The 18,594-nt window shown below is 37.1% G+C and overlaps 1 protein-coding gene across 3 annotated transcripts in view; it reads left to right on the forward strand.

Annotated features, from left to right (window-relative positions):
- The window catches only part of lrtm2a (leucine-rich repeats and transmembrane domains 2a), a 31,265-nt gene extending 19,431 nt beyond the window's left edge, over window positions 1-11,834 (forward strand). For 2 of the 3 annotated variants that reach the window (XM_083527898.1, XM_083527897.1), the window contains 4 exons: window positions 5,447-5,577; window positions 6,535-6,757; window positions 9,449-10,045; window positions 10,346-11,834. In XM_083527898.1, coding sequence (XP_083384024.1) covers window positions 6,697-6,757; window positions 9,449-10,045; window positions 10,346-10,791 — 1,104 coding nt within the window. In that variant the 5' untranslated portion in view covers window positions 5,447-5,577; window positions 6,535-6,696 and the 3' untranslated portion in view covers window positions 10,792-11,834. The remainder of the gene's footprint in view (window positions 1-5,446; window positions 5,578-6,534; window positions 6,758-9,448; window positions 10,046-10,345) is intronic. The other variant, XM_083527899.1, reaches the window with a different exon arrangement.
- The last annotated feature ends 6,760 nt before the right edge of the window (window positions 11,835-18,594 follow it).

Raw genomic sequence — 18,594 nt, forward strand, 5'->3', positions numbered from 1 at the left:
ACTTCACTATAATAATAATCCTCCACCTCACTATAATAATAATCCTCCACCTCACTATAATAATCCTCCACTTCACTATAATAATAATCCTCCACTTCACTATAATAATAATCCTCCACTTCACTATAATAATCCTCCACTTTACTATAATAATCCTCCACCTCACTATAATAATAATCCTCCACTTCACTATAATAATAATCCTCCACTTCACTATAATAATCCTCCACCTCACTATAATAATCCTCCACCTCACTATAATAATCCTCCACCTCACTATAATAATCCTCCACTTCACTATAATAATCCTCCACCTCACTATAATAATCCTCCACCTCACTATAATAATAATCCTCCACTTCACTATAATAATAATCCTCCACCTCACTATAATAATCCTCCACTTCACTATAATAATCCTCCACTTTACTATAATAATAATCCTCCACCTCACTATAATAATCCTCCACTTCACTATAATAATCCTCCGCCTCACTATAATAATAATCCTTAACCTCACTATAATAATTAATCCTTAACCTCACTATAATAATAATCCTCCACTTCACTATAATAATAATCCTCCACTTCACTATAATAATAATTCTCCACCTCACTATAATAATAATAATCCTCCACTTCACTATAATAATAATCCTCCACTTCACTATAATAATAATCCTCCACTTCACTATAATAATAATCCACCTCACTATAATAATAATCCTCCACCTTACTATAATAATCCTCCACTTCACTATAATAATAATCCACCTCACTATAATAATAATCTTCCACCTCACTATAATAATCCTCCACTTCACTATAATAATAATCCTCCACCTCACTATAATAATCCTCCACTTCACTATAATAATAATCCACCTCACTATAATAATAATCCTCCACCTCACTATAATAATAATCCTCCACTTCACTATAATAATAATCCACCTCACTATAATATTAATCCTCCACCTCACTATAATAATCCTCCACTTCACTATAATAATAATCCTCCACTTCACTATAATAATAATCCACCTCACTATAATAATAATCCTCCACCTCACTATAATAATCCTCCACCTCACTATAATAATAATCCACCTCACTATAATAATAATCCTCCACCTCACTATAATAATCCTCCACTTCACTATAATAATCCTCCACTTTACTATAGTAATCCTCCACCTCACTATAATAATAATCCTCCACCTCACTATAATAATCCTCCACTTCACTATAATAATAATCCTCCACCTCACTATAATAATCCTCCACCTCACTATAATAATCCTCCACTTCACTATAATAATAATCCTCCACCTCACTATAATAATCCTCCACCTCACTATAATAATCCTCCACCTCACTATAATAATCCTCCACTTCACTATAATAATCCTCCACTTTACTATAATAATAATAATAATCCTCCACCTCACTATAATAATCCTCCACCTCACTATAATAATAATCCTCCACTTCACTATAATAATAATCCTCCACCTCACTATAATAATCCTCCACTTCACTATAATAATCCTCCACTTTACTATAATAATAATCCTCCACCTCACTATAATAATCCTCCACCTCACTATAATAATCCTCCACTTCACTATAATAATCCTCCGCCTCACTATAATAATAATCCTCCACTTCACTATAATAATAATCCTCCACCTCACTATAATAATCCTCCACTTCACTATAATAATCCTCCACTTTACTATAATAATAATCCTCCACCTCACTATAATAATCCTCCACTTCACTATAATAATCCTCCACTTTACTATAGTAATCCTCCACCTCACTATAATAATAATCCTCCACCTCACTATAATAATCCTCCACTTCACTATAATAATAATCCTCCACCTCACTATAATAATCCTCCACCTCACTATAATAATCCTCCACTTCACTATAATAATAATCCTCCACCTCACTATAATAATCCTCCACCTCACTATAATAATCCTCCACCTCACTATAATAATCCTCCACTTCACTATAATAATCCTCCACTTTACTATAATAATAATAATCCTCCACCTCACTATAATAATCCTCCACCTCACTATAATAATAATCCTCCACTTCACTATAATAATAATCCTCCACCTCACTATAATAATCCTCCACTTCACTATAATAATCCTCCACTTTACTATAATAATAATCCTCCACCTCACTATAATAATCCTCCACCTCACTATAATAATCCTCCACTTCACTATAATAATCCTCCGCCTCACTATAATAATAATCCTCCACTTCACTATAATAATAATCCTCCACCTCACTATAATAATCCTCCACTTCACTATAATAATCCTCCACTTTACTATAATAATAATTCTCCACCTCACTATAATAATCTTCCACCTCACTATAATAATCCTCCACTTCACTATAATAATCCTCCGCCTCACTATAATAATAATCCTTAACCTCACTATAATAATTAATCCTTAACCTCACTATAATAATAATCCTCCACTTCACTATAATAATAATCCTCCACTTCACTATAATAATAATTCTCCACCTCACTATAATAATAATAATCCTCCACTTCACTATAATAATAATCCTCCACTTCACTATAATAATAATCCTCCACTTCACTATAATAATAATCCACCTCACTATAATAATAATCCTCCACCTTACTATAATAATCCTCCACTTCACTATAATAATAATCCACCTCACTATAATAATAATCTTCCACCTCACTATAATAATCCTCCACTTCACTATAATAATAATCCTCCACCTCACTATAATAATCCTCCACTTCACTATAATAATAATCCACCTCACTATAATAATAATCCTCCACCTCACTATAATAATAATCCTCCACCTCACTATAATAATCCTCCACTTCACTATAATAATAATCCTCCACTTCACTATAATAATAATCCACCTCACTATAATAATAATCCTCCACCTCACTATAATAATCCTCCACCTCACTATAATAATAATCCACCTCACTATAATAATAATCCTCCACCTCACTATAATAATCCTCCACTTCACTATAATAATCCTCCACTTTACTATAGTAATCCTCCACCTCACTATAATAATAATCCTCCACCTCACTATAATAATCCTCCACTTCACTATAATAATAATCCTCCACCTCACTATAATAATCCTCCACCTCACTATAATAATCCTCCACTTCACTATAATAATAATCCTCCACCTCACTATAATAATCCTCCACCTCACTATAATAATCCTCCACCTCACTATAATAATCCTCCACTTCACTATAATAATCCTCCACTTTACTATAATAATAATAATCCTCCACCTCACTATAATAATCCTCCACCTCACTATAATAATCCTCCACTTCACTATAATAATAATCCTCCACCTCACTATAATAATAATCCTCCACCTCACTATAATAATCCTCCACCTCACTATAATAATCCTCCACTTCACTATAATAATAATCCTCCACCTCACTATAATAATCCTCCACCTCACTATAATAATCCTCCACCTCACTATAATAATCCTCCACTTCACTTTATTATTCCTCCACTTTACTATAATAATAATAATCCTCCACCTCACTATAATAATCCTCCACCTCACTATAATAATCCTCCACTTCACTATAATAATAATCCTCCACCTCACTATAATAATAATCCTCCACTTCACTATAATAATCCTCCACTTTACTATAATAATAATCCTCCACCTCACTATAATAATCCTCCACCTCACTATAATAATAATCCTCCACTTCACTATAATAATCCTCTACTTTACTATAATAATAATCCTCCACCTCACTATAATAATCCTCCACCTCACTATAATAATAATCCTCCACTTCACTATAATAATCCTCCACTTTACTATAATAATCCTCCACTTCACTATAATAATCCTCCACTTCACTATAATAATAATCCTCCACCTCACTATAATAATCCTCCACCTCACTATAATAATCCTCCACTTCACTATAATAATAATCCTCCACCTCACTATAATAATAATCCTCCACTTCACTATAATAATAATCCTCCACTTCACTATAATAATCCTCTACTTTACTATAATAATAATCCTCCACCTCACTATAATAATAATCCTCCACTTCACTATAATAATCCTCTACTTTACTATAATAATAATCCTCCACCTCACTATAATAATCCTCCACTTCACTATAATAATAATCCTCCACTTCACTATAATAATAATCCTCCACTTCACTATAATAATCCTCTACTTTACTATAATAATAATCCTCCACCTCACTATAATAATAATCCTCCACTTCACTATAATAATCCTCTACTTTACTATAATAATAATCCTCCACCTCACTATAATAATCCTCCACCTCACTATAATAATAATCCTCCACTTCACTATAATAATAATCCTCCACTTCACTATAATAATCCTCCACTTTACTATAATAATCCTCCACCTCACTATAATAATAATCCTCCACCTCACTATAATAATCCTCCACCTCACTATAATAATTATCCTCCACCTCACTATAATAATAATCCTCCACCTCACTATAATAATCCTCCACCTCACTATAATAATAATCCTCCACTTCACTATAATAATAATCCTCCACTTCACTATAATAATCCTCTACTTTACTATAATAATAATCCTCCACCTCACTATAATAATAATCCTCCACTTCACTATAATAATCCTCTACTTTACTATAATAATAATCCTCCACCTCACTATAATAATCCTCCACTTCACTATAATAATAATCCTCCACTTCACTATAATAATAATCCTCCACTTCACTATAATAATCCTCTACTTTACTATAATAATAATCCTCCACCTCACTATAATAATAATCCTCCACTTCACTATAATAATCCTCTACTTTACTATAATAATAATCCTCCACCTCACTATAATAATCCTCCACCTCACTATAATAATAATCCTCCACTTCACTATAATAATAATCCTCCACTTCACTATAATAATCCTCCACTTTACTATAATAATCCTCCACCTCACTATAATAATAATCCTCCACCTCACTATAATAATCCTCCACCTCACTATAATAATAATCCTCCACCTCACTATAATAATAATCCTCCACTTCACTATAATAATCCTCCACCTCACTATAATAATAATCCTCCACCTCACTATAATAATAATCCCCCACCTCACTATAATAATCCTCCACTTTACTATAATAATCCTCCACTTCACTATAATAATCATTTTCTGTATTTAAAATAATCACATGAATGATATAATTCATGTTTCAGTTTTTATCATCATAAATATTTGTTTTGTACTGTATTGTAAGCTGATTATGAGGTTATGACATTAAAACAATATTCCGATAGAAAAACAAAAAGACTTTACTGTTTTCCCTCAGGGTCACATGTAAGCCAAAAGCATCACTTGTGAAGGCCAACGTCAGGGGGAGAAAATGGGGCACCACACTGACGGCAAGTTCAGGACACTCCTCCGAAACTGATGAAAGAACAAGAGCTGCAGAAATATCTGGTAAGTTTCTTCTCACTCTATGCATGTGACAACAATCTCTCAGTTTCTTCACATGTCAGGTGTATGCTAGAGGATCATTAGACCTGAATCTCCTTCTCATTAAAACCCCAGTTAATCTCATCTCAGAACACACAGCTGAAGCCATTCAGCCAAATGTTTCTCACTAAAACAGCAGCTGATCACCAAAGAGCTAGTCACAGTGACGTCGGGTGGAGGTAACGTCAGGCTAGGACATCTTTATTGCTGTGACAATAAATTAGAAGCTTCTAGAAGTAAAATAAAACTGGCACACAAAAGTGACATGCAGGAACCCAAACACAGATCTCAATATAGTCGCATGTCTGTGGGGCGCTGGACAAACATCACAACTCTCACACACACACACACACACACACACACACACACACACACACACACACACACACACACATATACTGCACATTTAAAAATTAAATGTGTGAAATCTACAACACACTGTATAGAGCTGCCATCTCAGGTGGCTTCACTGGTTCTGTGTCAGTAAAAGAGGCCATAAGTCAAAAGACAAATAAAACCATCCAGCTGGATTCACTGTAGACTTTCTTCACTCAATTCACATCTCACATTACAGTATTCTCACATCTCCTGCTTCAGTACACGCCGGACTGCCAACCATCTCTCTGTCCTTGGAACATCACATCCACATGGATTACTTGCAGAACTCACCTGTTTACAATCACACACCGTCTCTGTGTGCAGTCTCACTTCAGCATTGTTTCTGATCCTTTAGATCCTTTATTACTGACTAACAGTCTGTTAATGCCTGGGTTCTGCCTGGAGTCTGATCTCCTCACCTCATCCTTTAAACTCAATATATCCTCAGTCACATCATGTTTATAAAATGCTTATTTAAATTGCTAAACTTGGAAAAAAAAATAAATACAAAAAATAGAACTTTGCAGTGCTTGACTTTTCCAGGACTGGAATTTTGAAACTCATAACTCTGAACCAGTGGAACTCGTTATACACAAAAATGCTGCACTTCTCTGGCACTCTCGCCCCAGACACCTGCCCAGCCTGAAGGTGGACATCGAGGCAGACTGATGCTAATCCAGTTCTGAGGAGGAAACCGCTGTAGCGATGTGGCTCACTGCTGGAACTGCAAAACGCCACTGCGGAGGAAACTCTCAATACAGCGTGGGTAAGTTCATAACACACACACACACACACACACACACACACACACACACACACACACACACACACACACAGAGTTCATAACACAGCGAAGCGTTAACACAGGAGACTAAAGAGATACAGAGAATTTTCATTCCATCTGCTGCTAATGATACTCTGATGCTGGTTATAGTGTGATGATCACACACACTCACACACACACACACACACACACACACACACACACACACACACACACACACACACACACACACTCTCATACAGTCTGTCAGATTGTTTATGTGATGATATTAATGTCTCACAGTTCTGTGTGTGTGTGTGTGTGTGTGTGTGTGTGTGTGTGTGTGTGTGTGTGTGTGTGTGTGTTTATGTGTGTGTGTGTGTGTGTGTGTGTGTGTTAAAAAGCAAAGAAATAATAATAATTACATTTTATTTCAATCAAAACAGCTTTTTTTCTATTTCAGTATTTTTTTTTACAGGGAAGAGAAATTACCATCGGAATATACAGACTGGGCCATAAGTATTCGGACAGAAAGACCATTCTGCCCCTGTACATTTGCCACATAACTAACTTGTGACCAAAACACTTATAGTTATGTTGAAATCATAAAATTTACTAATACAAATATAATTATTAATTATAAAATGAAGTAAAATGTTAAAACAGTACAGTACTGTATTTTTGTGGTGGCGTCTGTTTATTGTGTTTTTCTGTTTTCGGATTTGGAACGTAAGCACCACGATAAACGGGCGATTCCTTTATGTATATATATATATATATTTATATATATTTTTTTCTTTTTGTGTTTGTCCAATTACTTTTGGTTGAACTAATTTGTGAATATATAGAGTAATTTTTTTTTTATTATTATTATTATTATTATTATTATTCAATTTCTTTTTATTATTGCATTAATTTCAATCTAGTGTTGGTGTACAGAGGCAACATTACCAGCACTGCATCATTGTCCAAATACTTGTGAACCCTATAAAGAGAACAGGGTAGGAAATTCTGAATGTTCTGTATTTCCGACTTTTCACCAACACAGATTGTGTAAAGTACAGAACACGATAACGACCCTGTAAAAACCTGCAGTCCAATTTTACACATTTCATGTGATTATTATAAATATGAGATAAATCTGTTTATATTCATATTAACTGACTAAACTGGCAGCTTCTGCTGCTCCTACACCATCTCACTAAACACACACACACACACACACACACACACACACACACACACACACACACACACACCAGCTGATATTTAATATATTTGATGCTCTCTCTCTAATTAAATCTGTCCATCTATCAGTCTTTCACTCTTCTTACAGCCTTCACCTGAACTACATCGTCGCTGCCGCCGTCTCACAGCTCCAGTATCATCGGCTCAACTATAAGCTCAGTTGTTGTCTGTATAGAGTTTCTCAGGTTCTTTGGTTTCTGTCTGCCTCTTAAAACATGCTATTAGGTTGCACTCCAGTGAGTGTGTGAATATGTGCTCCGCTGTAGATCCGCTGTGTTCTCCTGCTTCAGTGTTTCTTGCATCACGCTGACTAGCATCCTGTGGTTACTGGAGATAAATGGATGAATGTTTGAATTTCCCACCAGACATTAAGATTCTTGAGAATCTGCATATTCACTACTAAAAGGGTGAAAAAAGTAGACAGTGGAAAGTCCACTCTCTTATTTCACTCGGATCAAAGTCCAAACCAAAGGGCAAGTCTCAGGTGTTTCTGGTGTCCATATAACCTTAAACATGAACATCCACCTTCACTGAAAACACACAGACATTACACACACCACACACACAACAGATCATGTTACAGAGAGAGAGAACAGCAGAGAGAGAATGTGCAAGAACAATTCGTTTTCCAGTAGGATATCATTTGCGAGGTGATGATCACATCTCAGAGTGAAGTTCTCTTTGAGACACACAGGACACAGAAGTATTTATGAAGCTCTGCTGAAGGGAGTGCAGTCAGAGATGCTAAGGGCATTTACCTAATCAACCCACTCATTATTCTTTTTGGTGGAAATAAAAGAACTCACATGAACACAGGAACATCATGAGAAACTGCACACAGACTGTAACCCTGAGCTGAACATCAAACTGCAGTGTGGAAGCTGTGAGGCGTCAAATACGATCCACTGAACCGATGCAACACACTGATAATCTTCAACTGAAGTATAATCAGCCTTATTGTACAACATCTGCTGAAGTCCCTTGCAAAATACTTTTAGATATATAATGCTGGAATGAATGCATGAGAAAGTTCATCTCATCAGCAGTGTGTTTATCAGTGACACTTTGTTCTGTAATTAAATAAACACTCAATTTCATGTCAAATTCTTTACACATAAAACATTCTGACTCTGAGAAAAGATTAAAGATGTTCATCATGGGAACTGCACCAGTCTTAGTTTGCATTGGCCTTCCTCATTAATAATCTATATCAGTCTTGGTTTCCAAACAACACACACACACACACACACACACACACACACACACACACACACACACACACACACACACACACACACACACACACACTCACTTTTAATATAATGAAGAGACATTAATGGCTGTTTGATGTTTGTCTCTTCACTCCTGTATTTATAAAGAGAGAGTAGAACAGACTGAATACTGAGTAAAATAGTGATTAAACTTCTCTTTTTGTATTGTTTTTAGCAGTGCACTGTGTGCTCTACCTGCTGCTTCTGCACCTTCAGCTGTGTTCCAGTTGTCCATCGGTTTGTGTATGCAGTTCCACTGAGGCAGACTGTGGTGGACATGACCTGAGTACATTACCTGCCCTCTCCTTGCTACCTTCAACTGTTCAGACCCTCCTCCTGCCCAACAACCATCTTACATCTCTGCCTGCTTCAGCCTTCAACAACCTTAGCTCACTGGTTAGGCTTGACCTATCTAACAACTACCTGGGCAACCTGCCAGCACATGTGTTTACTGATCTGGGGAACCTGACTGAACTTAATCTAAGGAACAACAGTCTAACAGCACTGGACCGTGACCTCCTCCAGGGCCTGGGGAGCCTTCAGTGTTTGGATGTTTCACTGAATGGCCTGGGTGCTGTGCCGTTTGGTTTGTTAGAACATCAGCATGGTCTGATCTGGCTCTCTCTGGCTGGAAACAGACTCCAGGCACTGGACAGGGCTGTGTTTGAACCACTTGAGAACCTGCAGCACCTTCAGCTTGGCTCCAACCCATGGGAATGTGACTGCAATTTGCGTGACTTCAAGAACTGGATGGAGTGGCTCATCTATCGAGGTAGAAGGAAATGTTCAGTGGTGCTAAAAGTTAGTTGCTGCAAATTCCATTCTTTTTAGAGAAGAGAAATTTTAGTCTTCTTTAAATCAGATTGTGGAACTGCACTAAAAGCTGACTTACTAAAACATATGTGTTTATGTCTGGCTGATGTTAGATTCCAGCCTCGAATGGATACTTGGTGGACTGTTGACCCTTTTGGTATTGTTAGCTAGTGTTTGACCCGTTGGAGGTTCAGAAGATTATAAATGAGGTTGATGCAGGATGTTGTTTCATTGTATCTCTTTATTTGATCTCTTTCAGGTGGTTATGTGGATGCTGTGGAGTGTACTCTCCCCAAAGATCTCAGAGGACGTGACATCCGGAGTGTTCCTGTAGAGATGTTTAACTACTGTCTCCAAGTGGATAATGAGAATGGAGCAACAAAAGGCGGTGCAACTCCATGTGCACGTGCAACTGCTGCACCGCAGCCTGGGGGCGCCGTGGTACAGAGTGAGTCAGAGCCACTGGATTGTGCTAAGCAACGTTACCGGCCTATAAGTGTCCGTCGTGCCATTGGCACTGTGGTGATTGCTGGCGTGGTGTGTGGTATTGTGTGCATCATGATGGTTGCTGCAGCCGCCTACGGATGCATCTATGCTTCCCTTATGGCCAAATACCAGCGTGAGCTGAAGAAAAGGCAGCCGCTAATGGGGGATGCTGAGGCTGAAGCTGATTCTGAGGAGAAACAGATTTCATCTGTTGCATAGAAATAACTAGATTCTATTTATCCCTATGTGATGACAATGGTCTCTTTGCATTCCTGCTTCCACACTTAGTTTCTAAATGTGTGTGCACTGTTATGTATCTGGGTGTTTTCACATATATTTATTTAAAAAAAAACAACTGCAAATTACCTCAGTATTTTAGTGTTCACAATACAAAGAAACTTCAAAAATGAACTCATGAATTAAAACTTGTTCAGATCACAAGTACATTAGAAGTCAGACCCCAGTGATGCCGTCTTTCACAATGGGCATTTCACATGCAATCAATTAGCTGTGAAGGAAAAATGTCAGAGAGTAAAACAGGGATGAGGTGAGGGAACCGAATTCTATAAAAGCACTGAAAAACACTGAAGAAACAGCTGCTGGGAAAACAGTCATTATTCATTCACAAACAGAACTTTAATCTGCCTGATGCTGTTTGGAACTTTCTAGAATGTTTCTGTCTAATATGTCTAGGTACGCATGCTAACTGTGTTTAAAACAACAATTCCTTTCCCAAATCAAGAAATTGTTATTTAGGTCCCAACGCAACAACAACAACAACAACACAATTTTACTACAACAGACATCTAATATCATTTGATCAGAACCTCTATAGCTTTGGAGTTTCGTTCCCAAAAGTTTACTTTTAATAATTAATTGCAATAACAAATACTGCAAAATGATCATTAAGAATGAGAAAACGTGCATTAAACTTTTTTTTTTTTGTAAACGGTTAAATGATGATTTTTGTGCAGAACCCCGCAGGTGTATGCAGGTGTATTATGTGTGTATTGCTGATATACAGCGTCCTTAAAAAGTACTGGAACTGCAGGGCAAATGGGCAGTGAGTTTAATAAGTTAAATATAGCACCTTTTTTGTAAAAACGCTTATTTTTGTGTTAAAAAATTTTGGAACATGCGACTTATAGGTGAAAACCAGAGAGCTGTCGATGGGAGTCAATTTTAAAGCTGAGAAAAAAGTCGAAATCAACCAGTCATTGTACTGGGCAAAGAAAATACATAAATATGGAATTTCCTGAAAATGAAAGAAATCACTGTTGTACTTACAACCAGCCAATGTACAGAGTTTCACAGCAGAAACATTGTGAAAAATAAAAACACAGGGCAGATCTCATAGTCCAGGTGAACGTATCAAGGTCCATTGTTAAAAAATAGCAGAAATGTCAAGGCCAAGGCACAAGACTGTAAAGGTCTCCTCAGCAGTAAGAGCAGTAATCAGAAGGGCAGATTGGATTTCACAAAGAAATACAGAAACGTTCTGAGATTAACTTAACATTAGTCAGACATTATGTTCAGCTTCAGACTCTGATGAGGTCTGCAAGGTTTAGTTTGTGGCCTTCTGTTGGAGGTGGGGTTGAGATCACTGGATTTCTGTAACTCGAATTCTGATGAAGCTGCAGTCTGGTGTACTGAATCATCTTGAATCTGTTTCCAAATGCTTCCTGGATTAATAAAAACATGGTATCAGCCAATCAGCATTTAGAAGGCAATGCATTTAACTGTCATACAGCCTGTACATTACATCCCTCTGTGGTCTCTTTAGTGTTGTAGATAACTTGGTTAGAACTGGACACAGTTATTATTATTATTATTATCTGTAAGGAGACAAGAAACCACAGCTTCCCGTAAAAAAAAAAAAGAAAAAAGCCTCAAATTCTATACTCATAAACTAAAATGTGATGCAGACAGAGACCACAAAAAGAAGCACACACAAACCAGAACAGCTCGTTTGTTGTTGGTTTTAGACGTCTGTGTTCAGCTGTTGTGTTCACATATAAACATAAAACGTTCAATCCACACTTGGAATGCTGGAACACACTGTATGAAAACACCCATAGATTGTCTTGACACAATTTGTCAACATCACAGTATTGTATGCTACAGATGAGGACTGATGGACTAAAGCTGGGTGGAACACCAACACCTCATGGCAATTCCATCTGTGAGGCGAGTTCCTGATCCTCTGTCAGATACAGGAAAAGTGATTCAGATAAGCAACCATAGGTTACAGTATGTGTTTCATCATCTGCTAAAATCTATTAGCAGAATACTAAGTACAATATATGTAATGCTTTGTGTGTGTGCAGGTGTGTGTGTGTGTGTGTGTGTGTGTGTGTGTGTGTGTGTGTGTGTGTGTGTGTGTTTAAGTCTGTATAAACCATGAGGAGTTTGGATTTGACTTCGAGTTGAATTTTATTCTGTGTTACAGTATTTGGTCTGCAATATACTGACACTAGACAAGATCTTACAGAGATTATCTATCTATCTATCTATCTATCTATCTATCTATCTATCTATCTATCTATCTATCTATCTATCTATCTATCTATCTATCTATCTATCTATCCATCCATCCATCCATCCATCCATCCATCCATCCATCCATCCATCCATCCATCCATCCATCCATCCATCCATCCATCCATCCATCCATCCATCCATCTATTGCTTATAATCCTGGTTTGTAATTTAATCTCAAAACTTAGTATCCAACTCATGAAACACCGAACAGAGGATAATCAGAGAGACAATCTACAGGTTCATATTTTGTTCACATATTCACACTGATAGGATAGTGAGTACTGAAAGAGGATAGTGAGTACTGCAGGAGGATAGTGATTACTACAGGAGAATAGTGAGTACTGCAGGAGGATAGTGAGTACTGCAGGAGAATAGTGAGTACTGCAGGAGAATAGTGAGTACTGCAGGATAGTGAGCACTGCAGGAGGATAGTGAGTACTGCAGGAGAATAGTGATTACTGCAGGATAGTAAGTACTGCAGGAGGATAGTAAGTACTGCAGGAGGATAGTAAGTACTGCAGGAGAATAGTGATTATTGCAGGATAGTAAGTACCACAGGAGAATAGTGAGTACTGCAGGATGATAGTGAGTACTGCAGGAGGATAGTGAGTACCACAGGAGAATAGTGAGTACTGCAGTACTACCAATCACTGAGTAGTGAGTACTGCAGTACTACTCACTATCCTTCTGCGGTACTCACTATCCTCCTGCGGTACTCACTATCCTGCAATAATCACTATTCAACTGCAGTACTTACTATCCTCCTGCAGTACTTACTATCCTCCTGCGGTACTCACTATTCTCCTGCGGTACTCACTATTCTCCTGCGGTACTCACTATCCTCCTGCGGTACTCACTATCCTCCTGCGGTACTCACTATCCTCCTGCAGTACTTACTATCCTCCTGCAGTACTCACTATCCTCCTGCAGTAATCACTATCCTCCTGCGGTACTTACTATCCTGCAGTACTCACTATCCTCCTGCGGTACTCACTATTCTCCTGCAGTACGACTGCAGGATAGTGAGTACTGCAGGAGGATAGTGAGTACTGCAGGATAATGAGTACTGCAGGAGGATAGTGAATACTGCAAGATAGTGAGTACTGCAGGAGAATAGTGAGTACTGCAGGAGGATAGTGAGTACTGCAGGAGAATAGTGAGTACTGCAGGAGGATAGTGAGTACTGCAGGAGGATAGTGAGCAACTGCAGGAGGATAGTGAGCAACTGCAGGAGGATAGTGAGTACTGCAGGAGAATAGTGAGTACTGCAGGAGAATAGTGAGTACTGCAGGATAGTAAGTACTGCAGGAGGATAGTAAGTACTGCAGGATAGTGAGTACTGCAGGAGGATAGTGAGTACCGCAGGAGAATAGTGAGTACCGCAGGAGAATAGTGAGTACTGCAGGAGGATAGTGAGTACCGCAGGAGGATAGTAAGTACTGCAGGATAGTAAGTACTGCAGGAGAATAGTGATTACTGCAGGATAGTAAGTACCGCAGGAGGATAGTGAGTACCGCAGGAGGATAGTAAGTACCGCAGGAGAATAGTGATTACCGCAGGAGAATAGTGAGTACCGCAGGAGAATAGTGATTACCGCAGGAGAATAGTGAGTACCGCAGGAGGATAGTGAGTACCGCAGGAGGATAGTGAGTACCGCAGGAGGATAGTGAGTATCGCAGGAGGATAGTGAGTACCGCAGGAGGATAGTGAGTACCGCAGGAGGATAGTGAGTACCGCAGGAGAATAGTGAGTACCGCAGGAGAATAGTGAGTACCGCAGGAGAATAGTGAGTACCGCAGGAGGATAGTGAGTACCGCAGGAGGATAGTGAGTACCGCAGGAGGATAGTAAATACCGCAGGAGAATAGTGAGTACCGCAGGAGAATAGTGAGTACCGCAGGAGGATAGTGAGTACCGCAGGAGAATAGTGAGTACCGCAGGAGAATAGTGATTACTGCAGGATAGTAAGTAAAACGATTATGTAAAAGAGGTATTACAATATCATTGAGAATCAGTTTGAATTTCAATCAAAATAACTTTTTATTCCAGTATATTTAAATATTAACATTTACATAAACACACTGGTATAAATGATAAAAAAATATAAATGATATACTACAAACATTATTTCTTTTTGAGGTGAAGAAATTTGTAAAACAGTAATATACTTCTATAACTTTTTTTATTTGTTTGTTTGTTTATTCATTTCCCAGCAAAGTTTTCATGTTGCTGATATTTAGTCTGTAACAAATGCGTTTCTTTTCAGCTACATAAAGGCCAAAGACTTTAGGAGAAGTTTGTTTTGATCGACTTTTGTTCGATGACTACAGCTAGAACAAGAAATCCTCAACATGCATCCATACAAAACCACAATCATTCAACAGCGCTCAGATTTTTACATACACTGGCCAAAAGTATGTGGACACCTGACCAGAGATGTACCTTAACACAACCAGGGGCAGTATGGCAATGTGGAGTTGGTCCCAGCGTAGCCATTATAATAAAGCACTAGTGAGATCAGACACTAATGCAAGTGAGCAAGTTCTGGCTTTGTGTACAGGGGCATTTGCTGGGTGGAACAGGGTTGGGTCTCAGTTCCAGTGAAAATAATAAGTAACATTCTATACAATTCAGTGCTTCCAACTTTGTGCTAAAGGTTTGGACGAGGCCCAAACGTAGTTGTGATGGTCAGGTGTCTCTACACAATATTATTCTATACAGTATAGTTACATAAAGCCATAATGTGATTATATTTATATAACAGTAATTTCCAGTCGTAAACCCATCAGTTTACACATCAGTCAGTAGCAACACACTAAAGAGAATATTTATGGTTGCTGCTACTCCACCACATGAACTACACACACACACACACACACACACACACACACACACACACACACACACACACACACACAATGACTCGTCATTGCCTTATTATTGGTTGTTGTTTATATTGTTGTTCTAGATGAAAACACATGATGTCACTTTTCCAGTCCATGTGGATTCAAATTAGATTTAAAGCCACATGTAAATCTGTCTGCGTGTTCAATTATTCTTCCGTTTACTTCAGCATTTCTTTGAATTCAATCTATTTTATGATGAAAACCTTCAAAAGCCTTTATTATGTTTTATTAAAGAGGGTGGAGTCAATAATTTAGTTATCTTCTATATCTCCTGTTTCATGCTGGGAGACATCATTATAATGGATTATAACTGGTTTTGTGTGTTAAATTAATAATAATAATAATAATAATAATAATAATTTATGAATCTGAGTCTACAAATAAACAAAAGAATAAGATTTCAACAGAAAAGGTGTTGAAATTCCTCACAACTTCTTTATGATGATGTGTGCAGGTACCAATGAAAACTCCGAAGGACAAAGCACAAAAAGGGTTTGGGTTACACAACAAAATATAGAAAATATGCAGACCAGAGAAAAGACAAAGCAAGGGCTCATGCAGGGGTGTGATATGTTATAACACACACCTGTACACAGCATTAAACAGAGACAATAAAGACTGGACCATGAATACAAGGTTAATGTATCCTGTACAACACTTACTCCACCCGGCGCAGGGGTTGGAGCTGATCGGAGGCAGACAGGGCGAGAACTTGACACTCACACAAAACTGAATGCACTTATTTAAGATTCATTTCAAGTTTGCTATCTTAAATATTTATTTCTGTATTCTGTATGAGATATATTTTCCCTCTTGAAATTATGTAACTATATGTAATGAAACAAATGTTTTTCTTTTTTTCCATCTCAGTTTAATGAACTGTTTTTGGGCTGTGGAATAATTATATGTCAAAAATAAATAAAAATGTATTTCTATAAACTAGATGATGTACGAGTGAAAGTGTAAGTGCAGACATTTCCTTGAACACACTGAAACACCACTACAGCAGGAATTTGTTTGAATAAGTTTCAAATAAAATGTACAAAGAAATAAAATCTCACGGTTTCGAAACCTCTGGCTCACTCATTAGACATAAACTTATAGAGAAGGTTTTATAAAAATTCTATACTAAAACTGTTTCTTTAAAGCTGCATCATGAAAATATCCTATTTAAAGTGCTACACAAAATAAAACTGAATTACTGAACTTAAAAACACAATGCATTATACATATAGTACCTTAAAAACCCTCTAACCCTAAAACTACATAAGGAAGACTGTACAGGCCTGAAAGCTCTCATTAAAGGAGAAAAGACCTTCACATGGAGGAAGGAGAACTTATTATTGGATGGACACTGACATCTTCAGTCTTCTATCCAGTGTTTAATCACTTTATACTGAGTGTGAGAAACATTTATAATTGTTATAAATTATTATAATTGTCAGAATTCTCAGATCGACCTCGTAAAGTTGTATAAGAAAACATTAGTAAGTTTTTCTAAACATCATGAAGAATTCACCACATTTCACATTAATACCTTCCATCTAGTAACTAAGACGTGTCTCAGAAGAGTCGCCTCACAGTACGACTTACAGTCTCTCAGGATTCCACTGACTGTCAGCTCAGTCAAGTCTCAGGTGTCTTTGGAGAATAAATTAAACCTGCATGGATGATCATCATTATCTTTTAACTGTTCCCAAAAGTACACTTATTGTGTTGTTTTCACGAGTCCTTTCTGTTCCATGTCGCGGAAAGTTTGTCCAATTTCATTCAGGAAATAAATATTTAATCAGAAAACACTGGAATTGAGTTGTAATACTGTAGTACTGAGGTTTTGTTCTGGAGTAAAGAACTGCTAATGGAAACAGAACTACAAATAGGTAGTAGTGAATAAGTGCATTTTTTACAGATTACAGTACCACATTCTGTTTATTTTGCCCTTTAATGCCAGTAGACCTGGTCAAAGACCTCCAAACTATAACATGTAGTGCCAATATATTCCGCATTAAAATAAAAAAAAAATTACAATATAAATAAACTGTATTTCAGCATATATATATATTTTTATTATAATTATTATTTTTTTATTATTATTATTATTTTTTTCCCCAGAAGGGATATGACAATAAATACAGTAAATTAAAAAAAAAAAAATTGTATGTTGATCCTACACCAAATATTCACTTGTATTTTGTACCTCCTGAGAATAATCATGTACATTTCATTAAATTACCAGAAGCCCCATTAACAGAGCTAATACATTTTGTCGTTAGTTATCACTTTGGGAATTGGAAATGAGGACTGGTGTGTTTTTTTTAGTTGGAGTTCTGAGATTACTGTGGATCTTTAACACTCCATGCAGGGGATTAAAACCCAGAAATAAAGACACATCCTTCATATTATTTAAAGGTGGTCACAGTAGAGAAGGTAATGTAACTGAGCAGGTAGTTATGGACAGATTATTCAGGTTGCTACCTTCTAAAGGATATAAAGAAATAGTGGAAGCCTTGGAATGTGATCTGACCACATGGTTTAAAAATGTTTCTTTACTGGTCCCTGCTGTTGATCTTCCTAAT

This window comes from Silurus aristotelis, assembly GCF_946808225.1.
Source record: "Silurus aristotelis genome assembly, chromosome: 24".
NCBI lineage: Eukaryota > Metazoa > Chordata > Actinopteri > Siluriformes > Siluridae > Silurus > Silurus aristotelis.